General features: G+C 50.2%; 1 protein-coding gene across 1 annotated transcript in view; it reads left to right on the top strand.

Moving 5' to 3' along the window:
• LOC133344252 (GRB2-associated and regulator of MAPK protein-like) overlaps positions 1 to 14,573 on the top strand; it is a 91,958-nt gene that overhangs the window by 60,316 nt on the left and 17,069 nt on the right. The window contains 1 exon segment of the mRNA XM_061554327.1: positions 12,930 to 13,060. Coding sequence (XP_061410311.1) covers positions 12,930 to 13,060 — 131 coding nt within the window.

The following is a 14,573-nucleotide window of genomic DNA, read 5'->3' as shown; positions in this document are numbered from 1 at the left end:
TGAGTTGTGAGTGCTCTGCTCCATGTTCCGTCAGGCAGGCTCCATGCCGTGTTGCGGTGCGTGCCGTACGCATTGTGTGAGTTGTGAGTGCTCTGCTCCATGTTCCATCAGGCAGACTCCATGCCGTGTTGCGGTGCGTGCCGTACGCATTGTGTGAGTTGTGAGTGCTCTGCTCCATGTTCCATCAGGCAGACTCCATGCTGTGTTGCGGTGCGTGCTGTACGCATTGTGTGAGTTGTGAGTGCTCTGCTCCATGTTCCGTCAGGCAGGCTCCATGCCTTGTTGTGGTGCGTGTGCCGTACGCATTGTGTGAGTTGTGAGTGCTCCGCTCCATGTTCTGTCAGGCAGGCTCCATGCCGTGCTTTTGGGGGGAGTGGGATGTGCGTTTTGAGATCCGGCTAGAGGCATGGAGCGGACACTGCACCACAAAGTTGAAGAACAGAGAAGTTGAAAACTGGAAGGATGCTACTCCGACCTGTAAGCCAGGTCGGTGGATCATGCACAGATCATCATGTTCACGACAAACCCACTCTCTTGGGCTACAGAACAACCAGTGAGTTGCTGGCCTATCTGCACTGGGGTTTTTTTCCGCATGCATTGCAGGAGTTTTCTGTTCCTCGCGAATGTAAATTATACAGTAGTTGATGTTGGAGTGTCAAAAATTGCAAGCATGCAGGAACTCTTGTGAAATAGTCTTAAGACTCACAGTCTTTCTAAGACAAGTGTAAGACTACGATTATGGTTTACGGACCAGCCACTTGGTAGTGTCGACAGAGACAATCGGCTCACAATCTGAAGATTATGAGGTTAACATCCCGGATCAGGATTGAGCTCATTATACCACTGTGGTCGATAAACCAGAGTGGCATGATGGGCGCCACGGTGGCGAGATGTTAACTACCTCGCCTGGTATACAGGAGATCGTGGATTCGATCCCGACCCTGTCTCCTGTATATTTGGAGTTTGCATGTCTCTCTCTCCCCGTGGTCGCGTGGATTCTTCTTCGGCTCCTTTGGTTTTTCCCTCCACATTCAGAATCAATACGATGCGTTTCATTTCCACGTCATGATAATCCACTTTGTTGAGCTATCATTCGTGGCCAGGTCGCTTCTGAAAAGGAGCTATATAGCTCAGTGGGCTTTACCTAGTAAAAGAAAACATAGTTTAGCTTGAACTAAACACCGCTTTGTGGGAAGTCAGCATGGTCATCTGATAGAGAAAACTCCCCCCCCCCCCCTCACCACGTTAGCAAAGTGGACATTTCACCTACTGACTCGGCCCACTCATAGAGATGAGAGTATGGCTGCAACATTTTCTGGGAGGCTCAACCAGGACACAGATCACGTTGGCACCCCCCCGTCCCTCCATCATCATCATCACCACCCGATTTTACGTAGCCGTGTCCGGCACAATCGCAAGCCTCTCCCACGTGAATTGTCTCCCAACTCGTCAGCCAACCCCGCCCACTGCTCAGGCACTCCGACCTCTGCCTGCGTTATGAGGTCACAAAATATGAAACCGGGAGACGAGAGTCACATTCTCACAAATTTCTATTGATGGGTGGGCGGACACAACCAGGACCGCCGTTGGTGAATCCGGGACGTTCCCGGCCAAACCAGGACGCTCGGAAGATAATGCCGCCCTCCCGGGCAAGGGGTTGGGGGGAGGAGGGCACTTTGACTCGACTGTCATTATTCATAAGTGCTTAGCGGAGAGACGCAGATTGTGTTTGACAGGTGGAAAATGGCGATTGGTGAGGTCTGACGGAGCCACAATCGCGGCTTAACCGGGGCATGTAAACAGGAGCGGGGTGGTGGTGGTGGTGGTGGGGGGGCAGCCTGTGGGTCCTCGCGAAGAAGATTAAGCTTCGTGTCTCCCGCACGTGGATTGTGGACGTGGCAGATGGGGGCCCAGTAATGACCGGACACCCGGCACCACAAAACGAAGTGTGGGGGGGGGGGGCACGACACGGTTGGTAAACAAACTTGAGACGAATGTTAAACGCGTAAACGATGGGCCTGTGTCTATCGTGTTTTCTGCCCTCGCTGAGTGTATGCAGAAGGGCCATGGCACCCATCGCTAAATAATCGTGCTCATTTCGATTTAAAGCTTTCGTGACTGCAGGGATTCATCTTCTTGGTTCTTTCGGTAAAGTCACGTACAAGGGAAATAATAAAATAATAAAATAAAACATAATAAAATAATAAAAATGAAACATAATAAAATAATTCTCACGAAGTTTCGGCCGAAACGTCGTGAGAATTATTTTATTATGTTTCATTTTTATTATTTTATTATTTCCCTTCTACGTGACTTTAACGAAAGAACCAAGAAGATGAATCGTGCTCATTTTTGTCACCGACATTTTTTGGACTTGGCTAAGAATTTAGAAGTGGGTGGTGGGGGGCGGGGGGCGTGTGGCTAAGCTCACCTTACTACGGTGGATTATGTGCTGCACGCAAGACTCGTTTGTCCACCGTGCGACACAACCTCTGCGCCGGATGATTTTGGTCGCGAAAGGCCTCCGTGTTGAACCGAGACGATGAGCGTTTGTTGACTGTGCCGGTGGAATGGGCTCGACAGGACTCGCTTGCATTGCTCACCGGACAAGTTCACGCATTCACGCGTGCGCGTCTGATCTGATCATGATGATTGGAACTTAATTTCATAATCATTGTGATCATAATCTCATCATAAGCACACGAGCATCGCCGTCTATTCATCATAATTATCATCGTCAATCATCTGATAATCATCATCATCATCATCGACTGATCATTAATACTATAATCATGATATCATCATCGCCATCATCAGCCGGGCGGTTGTGCCTTGTGCACATGACCTGTGATCCAGGGGTGTGGAGGCAGCGAGGGATAGTGGATCACATTTACGTTGTGAAACTCCCTTTCCGTGGGCGTCGAGGAGGTGCCAGACCCTGGCTCGCTAGGCGAAGGCAGTACAGCAAGTCGGCGAATCACCGTCTGTTGACCATCTGTATGGGGATAGAGCGTTGCCCCCTCACTTGCGTGGGGTTTTCTCCGGGCGCTCCGGTTTCCTCCCAGTTGTATGAACACTCATCATTAATTGGCTGAAAGCATTTTAAAATCAGAAATTGAAACCCAGAATCAGAATATTTATTGACACTGGAGGAATCCGATGAGTTATAAAGTAATTTTTCACAGATGTCCAGTCGGGGCAGATCAGAACGTTACAACAACCAACGGTACAAAACACGATATGAGTGCAAAGTATATGAAAGGTAAGCAAGTCACTCGAAAATATATATACAAATAAAACTAAACAATATTCTTAGGTTTGTTTCGGTAAAGTCACGTAGGTAAAAAAATAAAAATTAATAAAATTAAAATAAAAATAAAATATATTTTATTTTATTTTTTATTTTACTTTTATTAATTTAAAAATTTTACCTACGTGACTTTACCGAAAAAACCTAAGAATATGAATCCTTGCAGTCACGAAAGCTTCAAATCTAAAACTAAACAATGTTTTCTATCTTACCAGGTAAAGCCCACTTAGCTATGAGCTTCTTTGTCAGAAGCGATCTGGCCACAAATTATAGCTCAACGAAGTGGCTTATCACGTGGACATTTATAGCAGCTAGTTAATCTAAACGTCAGTAAATGTGGAGGGAAAACTTGGAGGAACCGGATGCAGGACCCTCCTGAAAATAAAGTCCTACAAATTAGTTTCGTTTTTGTAGATAGATAAATAAGTAAATAATAGATTATCATTACAATCATCAGTTCTTGCACGGTGGCGAGATGTTAACTTCCTCGCCTGCTTTACAGGAGGTTCATGGGTTCGATCCAGACCCTGACGCCTGCTGCATATTTGGAGGTTGTGTGTTCTCTTGTTGGTTGTGTGGACTTTTCTCCAGGTCCTCCAGTTTTTGCGCTCCTGGCCGGGTAGCTCTCCCTGCAGCCCCCCCCCCACCACCGTCCTGTGGAGTGCGCGCGGGGGCAGCCAATGATTGACAGACGCTGCTGACAGCTGCAGCCGTAACCCAAGCTCCTTCGGAAGTCCAGCGGATGGGCTGGGTGGAAGAGAGGAGGTTGGGGGGGGGGGGGGTGGCGGAGGGTGATCCAGGGTAGGATGGAGAGAGGAAGCCTTGCAAGTGGAGTGTTCTTCACGGAGGCAACACGTTTATTTTAACACCCCAACCGGGTAACGACATAAACGTACTGAATAAGAACAGAGGTGATAGCCACTTGAGTATTAACTAAGCCACAACGGGCCAACTACATTGCCGGGTCAGTCCGTAACATTCTGACTGACCCACGATGCCGAGCGAAGACCGACGATCTGAGAGACGTGGCGCCGAGGGTTGATTTCAGAGAACAGCCCTGATCGGGGCTCGGGACTCGGCCTTCATCGGCCGCGGCGTGGCCGGGTTCTGCCCTTGGCCAGGGCCCCTTCCAGATCCTTCCCGAAGACTCTGGCCCCTACATCACGTGTCCCTCTCCCCTTCTTTTGGGCCCCCCTCTTGCCATCTCGTCCGATCACGTGCCCTCTCGGAGTCACCCAGACTGCCATGTCCTCACTCGACCTCTCTGTCACTGTCACCAGGACTAAGCCCCCGAGGGCCTGCTTCCATTGCATGCCCACTCTGGTGCCCGAGAGAGGCCCAAGACACATAGCTCCACTCTTGTGACGGTCGCTGGTGCTAACCGCCATAGTGACCCCATTTATGTCACTACACAAGTAATGCCACGTGGGGCATGAATCTCCACCCGGGCTGGGGCCTGGCAGTGGGTGGACAGGCGTGGAGCGAGGGGCCATTCGAGGCTCACGGATTACAGTTGTAACCGTGCACCGATTTAATATGGATTCTCAGAGCTCAAGATTCACGGATCGAAACGCCCACGTAACGATCCGTATTTTTCTATTCGTATATATGTGTTGCTGTATAAACTTGAGCGTGTGAATGTAGCGGCAATTAGTCGCTGGCGGTGGTCGCGTAAGGTGCTTTTGTCAATTCACTGCTGGATGCCGAAGGCTTCCCGGAGCCACGTTGGTCGTGGGCCTTGTTCGACCATACATGACCACATTGGTCAGTGGTGGTGGTTGGTTACTTGGACTTGATGACCAGGGCTGGTGTCAGTAACGGCTAACTGATGTGAGCCATGGCTGGGAATTTGAATTCGGGGACACATCCCCCCCAAAATTCAAATATGCTTAAAATGTCCCCCCCCCCCAATATATTGCTATAAAATAGATTTCTGTTTATATGATTGTGGTTACGGTTGTACTTTATTAATCCCGAAACTCTGCAATTACATACAATGAAACAAGAAAAGGTTAAAAAGAAAAAAACAGCAATGTAATACAATACACTATTCGACATTATTGTAAAAAATAAATAAAAAGTTCATCCTATGTGTTAGTGAATTTTTTAAATATTTTAGGCAGGAAATGGCAGCAAATTCCTTTTCAAATTGAGATTTTTTTTCTGGGGGGGGGGACCCCCAGACCCCCTGGAGATTTAGTCCCCCCCAATGTTGACTCCATAGCTACGGCCTTGCCTCAAACACAGCCCCCCAACTTGGCCACCGTTTATCAAATGCCCCTCCTCCGAGCTGCCACCGGTCCGAATTTAGCGAAAACTCGTGGAGGAAATTGCCAAATGCGTAGAGGCTCATATTGGGCACTCTCCTATTTAGCGTGTGCGCCGAGCCAGCAGACTCACAGTGCGTCGTTTAATATTTGAAATCGGGGGGGGGGGGGGGGGGCATCGCCCCTCAGCCCTGCGGAGGGACCTTTTTTTAAAGAGAGTGTGTGTGGGGTAATGCAGCAACTCCAGGGCACCACGACACAGTCACATCCACTCATCATCATTACCATGCTATCGTTATTATGACCCATCATCATTATCATCACCGTGTATCATTATTACCCATCATTGCCATCATAATCACCACCGTGCTATCATTGTTACCCATCACCACCATCCGATCATTATTTCCCATCATTGCCATCATCATCACTGTGATATAATTATCACGCATCACTGCCATCATCATGCTATCATTATTAACACCACCATCACCCCACGATCATTATTACGATATCATCACCACCGTCACGTCTTGGCTGTCAGAATTTAAAACCGGGGGCTGAGTCTTTAGCAGGCGGTGGACTTGGGACTGTCGTCGTTATGAGCACAGGTCGGTGGCTATGTACGGTGGCGAACGACGTCCAACAGACATGCACCACGTGGGCGAACTCGTAAACCAGTTTTTGTATTTTTCATTTAATACATGACATCGCCGTGGAAATGTGAACCTGCGGCTGATTGGGGACTCTGACGCAGAGTGAGTTCGCGTTTTTTTTTACTACACAGCAAGAGAGAGAGAGCGAGCTGTGGGTGGTGCGTTATGTGCGTGTGGGGTGCAGGGAAGTCTGGCTGGGGTGGGTGGGTGGGTGTGTGGGGGAGAGTTGGGGTGAGAGATGCAGGGGGGGGGTGGTTGGTCTATGGTTCTGGGGTTGCTATGAAGGTCACAGTCCGGAAATAGAGCGCAGGAAAGTATGTGGCACTTGGGCATGTGGCCTCCCACCCGGATGAGTGTTGTCAGAGGGTGCAACCTGCTCAAGTATATTTAGTGTGTGTGTGTGTGCCGCGTGCATTGCTGCACGCGTCTCCTATTTATAGTTGAAATACGCATTGGATTCCCACCTGGATAACGAACGATGTCGATCGCGGTGATCAGTTCACGTCGTATCATTGCAGTGCGACAACGAGCCGTAGCACGCGCGCGCGCGCCTCTGCTGTGTTGCTTCGCGGAAGGAAGAAAGTTGCTCCGAAAGGGATGTACCGGCCGAGCGACGTTCTCACGGGGCGAGTCGTGGCGCGACGGCAGCGGCAGCAGCGGTGAAATTCCGCCGTCAAATCGCAAATTGGCCATCGCCGCCGTCGCCGTCGTGGTCGAGACCCAAGCCACGTCGCGCCCGACGGAGTTCGAGCAAACGCTGGCAAACCCACCGCCGCCTTTCAACCCGAGCCGCTCATCCGCTCCCAAACTCGATTTTTCCAGATCCGAGTCATGAGGCTCCCCGTGGTTCCCCAATGGGGGAAGGGGGCGGGGGGGGGCGGCATCTGTGAAAAAAAGAGCTTTACAGCTCTTTGGATTTATCCGGTACAAATAATTATTCTGAAGCTGGACAAATGTATCCATTTATTTTCAGTAGTTTACAATGAAGATTTAAAAGTAAAATAACACTGTGTAACAAAAACAAATTTTGTTCCTGGGTAGTAAGTGTTATTTCCTAATTGCTTATGCCTCAAAAGTACAGAGAATGGCTATTACTCCCCACAAACTTTGCTTTTGTGAGCAGGACAGTGATATTTAGAAATGTACCTATTTTCAGTGAGAAAACGTGGTGTGCATTTTTGTCATTCCTTCACGTAAAGTCCTGGTCACAAAAGCAACGTTTGTGGGGAATAATAACCAATTTCTAAATATGAGGCATAAGAAATAAAAAAATAACACTTACTACCCAGGGACAAAAATCGTGTTACATAGTGCTATTAATGATTCGATGAACATATTAAAATCAATACATTAATAGCTTAATAGTGCTATTAATTTATTAATTATATGCACCCGCGATTATTGCTGTGAGAGATAAAGTAATCCCCTGGCACCCCCCCCTCCCTCTCCAAATATTCACGTCAAAAACTGCTCCCATGCTCGGAATCGGGGGTAGGGGTAGCGGCGTAGGGGGCCGTCCATAAATGACGTCACGCACCTAAGGGGGGGGGGGGGTCAGACATTTGTGACGATGTGTGACGAGGGGGGGGGGTGTTTGAGAAATCTGACGTCACATCAAAATGCGCAAATCTAAATAAATATGGACAACACGTTCTACTTAATTAAATATACTTTTTAATAAATGTTTTCTCCTACAACGTCAGAGTGCAGCGCCACATTAAATACGCACTACAATGACAATAGTTTAAAGCGATTTGAAGCATGTTTTATATTCAAAATGATAATATGATTTTGGGGGGGGGGCAGAGCTTTGTGACGTCATATTTGAGGGGGGGTCAAATTTTTTGTGACGAGGGGGGGGGTCAAAAATCGTCCAAAATCACGTGACGTCATTTATGGACGGCCCTGTAGGTGTGGGCGGAATGCGGTGGGCGGGGCTTCAACACCTAGAGCTCCTCCTCCTTGTGGTCACAGTCACGCCCACCTCGGGTCACTGGTGGTGGTGGAGGGGGGAGGGAGGAGGGGGGGGGGGGCGCGAGACACTTCCGTTTGGCCGACTGCCAAAGAGGCTCCCGGGGCGCTGAGATGTCGCAATCAGATTGACAGGCGGAAGTGCGTCGAGCCAATGCTATGAACATGCTTAGCGTGTGTGAGTGTGAGTGAGTGTGTGCGTGTGTGCGAGTGCGTGTGTGTGTGTGCGCTTGAGTGTGCGTGTGTGCTCACGGCCAACGCCAGTGACGAGTATCTGAATCGGTCCCGGGCCTCCCCTAGGTCGACTCAGCCTCAAATGAGTACCTGGTGCAGTGTGTAAACATTGCCACTAGGAGACAAAGGCGGTCGGGCGTGGTGCTGGCCACCCACCCCCTCGTGTACCGTTCCGGCCTTCATAGGTGCTCGCTAACAGCACTTGCCTCTACAGTCTGTTAAGGCTATATGGGGGATCTGTATCTTTGTTTTGTGTGAGTGCGTGCGTGCGTGTGAGTATGTGAGTGTGTGTGAGTGAGTGTGTGAGTGGGGTGGGGAGCGGTGGTGTAGGGGTTAGCGCGCCTCGCTACGAACCCCGGCGACCCGGGTTCCATTCCCGCTCACGGCCAACACCCATTGACGATTATCTGAACCGGTCCTGGGCCTCCCCTAGGTCGACTCGGCCTCAAATGAATACCCGGTGCGGTGTGTAAACATCGCCACTGGGGAGACAAAGGCGGCCGGGCGTGGTGTTGGCAACCCACCCCCTCGTGTGCCGTGCCGGCCTTCACAGGTGCTACTCGCTAAAGAGCGCTTGCCCCTACAGTCTGTTTCAGGGATCTTTGTCTTTGTGTGAATGGCAGGCAGGCCATTCATAAAATGAGCATTCATAAAACAAGCATTGCCCAGAGCAACCTCAACACGCTGCGAAGCACAGGCCTCTTGCAAAGGGTAAAAGTGCGAGTTCGAATCTCGGTCGGGGGGGCTGACTCAACCCATCATCACTCACGGTCGGATAAAGCGACGACAACCGTGTGGGGAACGCGACAATGCTGGCCTGTGGAATGACTTGGCCCTGCCATAGGAATGCCGAATATCCACCACTCGCTCAGCTGTAAACGGGAGATGAGAACCCGCCCCTTCCCGTCGTTTTAAAGGAAACCCATCTGACTTGGGTGTTCGTCGCTGATGTGTTTTTTTCATGTTTTCGTGTTATCTGCTGTTATTAGTTTTACTACCTTCCAGCGAGAAACAAACACGGTATTCATCGAGGTTTACGGCATGTTGACAAACCCCCTCTCCGAACCCAGGGAAGTTATTAGAACTCTTCGGTTTTTTTAGTTGTTGTTTAATGATCACCTTCGGTGTTTTTTACCCGGGGGGAGGGGGGGGTTACGAGGAAGCCATAAAACTCATCCCCACCGTGCGAACACCGCGTCGCGTCGCAGAGACGAATCTCTGTCACGTGGCATTTAAAAACGAAGGACTCTCAGGACACAAGTGCTGCCCGTGCTCAAGTGCTGCCCGTGGCACGCACGTGGGCGTGCATTGTGCGTGCATGTCTCTGCGGGGAGCGGTGCCGCTGCAGTTAGCGCGCTGCGAACCCCAGTGACCCCGCTGCGAACCCCAGAGACCCGAGTTCAATTCCCGCCCGCGACCGCTAACAGTGGCGAGTCTTTGAACCGTTCATGCGGCCTCAAATGAGTGCCTGGTGCGGTGTGTAAACATCGCCACTGGGGAGACAAAGGCGGCCGGGCGTGGTGCTGACCACCCACCCCCTCGTGTGACGTGCCGACCTTCATCGGCGCAATTCGCTAACAACACACAAAGACAAATATCGCCCGTATAGCCTTAGACTGTAGGGGCAAGTGCTGTTAGCGAGCACCTATGAAGGCCAAAACGGCACACGAGGGGATGGGTGGCCAGCACCACGCCCGACCGCCTTTGTCTCCACAGTGGCGATGTTTACACACCGCATCAGGTACTCATTTGAGGCCGAGTCGACCTGGGGGAGGCCCAGGACCGGTTCAGATAATCGTTACTGTGGTGTTGGCCGTGAGCGGGAATCGAACCCGGGTCGCCGGGTTCATAGCGCAACGCGCTAACCGCTACACCACCGCTCCCCACACACGAACATACATACAGACGTGCACGCGTGTGCAATACTTGTACATACACACAATATACACATTTGACCGGGGTTAACATTTCCCTTCTTTGCAACTTGAGCAAACAGATGTCATGGGGGCTAATGTCCGGTACTGCTCATGCACACAGACAAAGCTACCTCGTACAGCCTCTTACAGCCTGTCGGGGCAAGTTCTGTTTGGCAAGCACCTATTAGTGCCGGCACAGTGGACGAGAAGGTGTTGTGGTCCAGGCTGAGTCGACCTAGGAGAGGCCCAGAACAAGATCGGATATTCGCCAATGATGTTGCCCTAAGCAGGAATCAAATTTGCGTCGTTGAGTTCTGAAGCGCACGAACGCAGCGGTTAATGTTGCCACAATGAACAGCAGCAACTGCCATTGGCCGCTGAGTGATTGTGACATCACCACAGAGATTGTGCCAGGCTGGGTGCACCTCGAGGCAACATCAACTTTCGAAGGCTCGCTGGCAAGGAGTTCACGGGACAGACCCAGGCGTAATGGGTTGACTGATTGAGATGATTGACAGATGCACAGACTGTGCTCCCTGCTGTGCCAACTTAGTCCATGCACGCAGACACGTGCATGCACATTCAGTACACACACACACTAACATGTACAATAAAGACACACACACACGCAAGCATGCAAATAGAAGACAATTCGCCCACATAGCCTTAACAGACTGTCGGGGCAAGTGCTGTTAGTGAGCACCTATGATGGCAGGAACAGGACACGAGGGGGTGGGTGGCCAGCACCACGCCCGACCGCCTTTGTCTCCCCAGTGGCGATGATTTGACACACTACAGCAAGTACTCATTTGAGGGTGAATCGAATTAGGGGAGGCCCAGGACCGGCTAAGATAATCGTCACTGGGTGTTGGCCGTGAGCTGGAATCGAACCCGTGTCGCCGGGTTCGTAGCGCAGCGCAGCGCTAACCGCTACATTACCCCACACGCAAGCACGCAGATAGACACACGCATGTCCACACTCGCACACATAATGCGCGCAAAAAATATTCCTCACCATAGATACAGTTAACAAAGTACGTAACGCGTGAGGCCCTAACATCATTGACAGTGCACTTTGTATTCTGTTTGATATTCTTTTTTAAACGTACTTGGCGTGCTATAGCGCCGGGGATAAGTGAGAGTGGCTTTGATTTGCCCGCACCTTGACTGCACATTCACATTGGCACTCCGTGATCACCGTGACAAGCATTGGCAAACCGTGACGACTACAAACCCCAGCAGTGTGAAGCCAGAACCATTCATAGAAGTCGTTCCACTGGCGGCTATTCTTGTGAATGGCATAATCGGAACGCGCCGCTCTTTTGCGACGTGAAGCATCGACGGAATCGATCTTCCACCTCGGTTCTCAGGCTCGGGAACGCCCGCGTAGAAGCGCGCATAAGCGTCGGTCACTCGCGGTTGATGTACACGGTACACTGATTTTATTTCGATTTTATAACTTTCATGACTGCAGGGATTCATATTCTTGGTTCTTTCGGTAAAGTCACGTCTTCGCGAATAGGGCCAACACAACCGTACGAATGCGATGAAGGCGTTGAGAAACAACACGAACTGAGACGGTAAAAATAAACTTGAGATGAGTAAAATTGTGACTATTCATTGAACTAGGGCAGTGGGAAATGCACAGCGTACAAGCCGAATAGCAAAGGCATATAGATATCCCTTGTCGCACTTGACCAGACTGTTGGGGTCAACTCTGTCGACAAGCACCTATGAAGTCCGGCACGGAGCACGAGCGAGTGGTCTGACCAACCACACACCTGACCACCTTCGTTTCCCCACTGCACAATGTACTAGGTACTAATTTAAGTCTGAGTCGACCTACGGGTGACCCAGGACCGGGTCTGATATCACTTGCTACTGCTGATGTTAGCCAGAGGTTGGAATCGAACGGAGTTTGTCGCGCAATGTGCTAACCAATGCACCACCGTTGCTCCAGACATACCCAATCCACACTCACGCACAGCGCAGCATTCATGATTCATATTATTTGTTTGCTTGTTCACCCAGGAAAGCCTCACTGAGGCTCATGATTCTCTTGCAGGAGGATCCTGTCACGTGTTGTGCAGTTGGGGGTGCGATGTTGCTGCGTGTAATTTCAATTATATGCGTGTATGTTGAACTTCTTTCACAATTGGGCTGACGTGGTGTCTGTACCCTACTGATGAGCTCTAAGAAGGACGAGACCTGTCTAGAGGACCGAGCAAATTCGTCGAGATATAACGGAGCCTCGATTCATCAATAATTACAACGTGCAGACCGGTTGCCTCTGACTCACCGCTGCCTGTTGGCTCGTCACATTTGCTCACTCGTGCCACGGTGACACGCATGATACGGTGACCACAATGCAGTTCTTCAGGAACTGGTGTTTTTTTGTTGCGTAAACGCTTAAGGGCTGAGAGCTTTTTTGTTGTGCACGCACAGTGCACATGGTACACGCCACAGACCTGACCGCATGCAAGTAAGGCCCGGTTTTGTAATCTGTGCTGAAGCCGTTGCCGCCGTCAATCGAGCTGTCTTCTAACGCGAGCCGTCCCGCCTCCGCCCGGCGCAGGGAAGTTCAAGCTGCTGGAGCAGGAGCGGGACATGAAGGACCCTGTGCAGTACTTCAACAGCGTCGAGGAGGTGGCCAAGGCGTTTCCAGACCGCGTCTTTGTCATGGAAGACATCTCCTTCAGCGTCAAGGTACTCATCTTCTTGGTTCTTTCGGTAAAGTCACGTAGAATGTTCTCCACCTGAGGACGGCTACTTGCGTTGTGGCCGAAACGTCGTGAGAATTATTTTATTATGTTTTATTTTTTATTATTTTATTATTTACATTCTACGTGACTTTACCGAAAGAACCAAGAAGATGAATCCCTGCAGTCACGAAAGCTTTAAATCGTCAAGGTACTCTTCACTGTTAACGATAACTACCGCTGGGGCCTGCACCCCTTCCTCGCCAAGGTGTTCGCCAGTCGTGCTGCCTGGTTAGTTATTCGCTTGCCCAAGAGATTTTGTTTCGGGAGGGAATAATACGTGCTTTGGGATATTTGTCCACTAGTGTCACCAGTGAGGGTTTTAAACTATAAGCTATTACATTTTTTTACCAGGTAAGTCCCACTGAGCTATATAGATGTTTTTTTCAGAAGCGACAAATGATAGCTCAATGAAGTGGCTATTCGTGTGGAAATTTATATCAGTGGCCGGATGCTCTAAACGCGTGATGTTGATTCTAAATGTGGAGGGAAAAACCAGAGGACCTCGAGAAAAATCCACGTGACCACGGGGGAGAACATGCAAACTCCAAATATACATCAGGCGTTCGGGTCGGGATCGAGCTGACAACTTGTCTAGCAGGCGATGTATTGAACATCTCACGACCGTGGCGCCCCATACGAATCAGAATATTTATTGACACTGGAGGAATCTGATGAGCTATAAAGCTCTCCTTCTTCTCGCTCGCGTTTAGACCCCTGTTTGTTCCCTGTCCCTCCGCCGTCACATCCTCTTACCTCCCGTTCAAGCTCTGGCCCTCTTACCAAACAAACCTCGTCACCCGTTCAGCGAACCTGTCGTACGTGATTTGAAACCTGGCTCCGTGTTCGTTTATCAGCTGCGCATTACAGACAGAGGGAAAAAAAAAACCTCACCTGGCTGGATGTAAAATTGTTTGACTGTTTTGCTCACGCCCCCACATTCGAATTGGCACCAATTTGTAACGAGAGTAAAATGTTACAATGGCATCTGTGTGCACCTGTGCCCGCGTGCGTGTGTGTGGTGTGTGCGTGGTGGGTGTGGTGTGTGCGTGGTGTGTGTGTGTTGTGTGTGTTGTGTGCGTGGTGTGTGTGTGTCATGTGTGTGTTGTGTGCGTGTGTTGTGTGAGTCGTGTGTGTGTTATGTGCGTGTGTGTGTTGTGTGCGTGGTGTGTGCGTGGTGTGTGTGTGCGTGGTGTGTGCGTGGTGTGTGTGTGTGTGTTGTGTGCGTGGTGTGCGTGTTGTGTGTGGTGTGTGTGTGGTGTGTGCACATTTTGTTTGGCAGCTGTAATCTCAATGGGTCTTTATTGCTGGTGGCACGTGTCTCCATGCACACCCAGTTGGCTCTGAAGCAGTGTCAATTATTGAACATTTCAAGGAGCCAAGGGGTAATTTTTATCCTCGCCGGGTGCTAAATAAAGGCGGTTTTAAAAGCAGGGGATTAGAGCACGTCATTTGTTTGT

This window comes from Lethenteron reissneri, chromosome 19 (genome assembly GCF_015708825.2).
Source record: "Lethenteron reissneri isolate LAM-NWPU_2019-01 chromosome 19, ASM1570882v1, whole genome shotgun sequence".
NCBI classification, from domain to species: domain Eukaryota; kingdom Metazoa; phylum Chordata; class Hyperoartia; order Petromyzontiformes; family Petromyzontidae; genus Lethenteron; species Lethenteron reissneri.
Note: the sequence above shows the minus strand (reverse complement) of the source record. Positions and strands in the feature narration are given on the sequence as shown.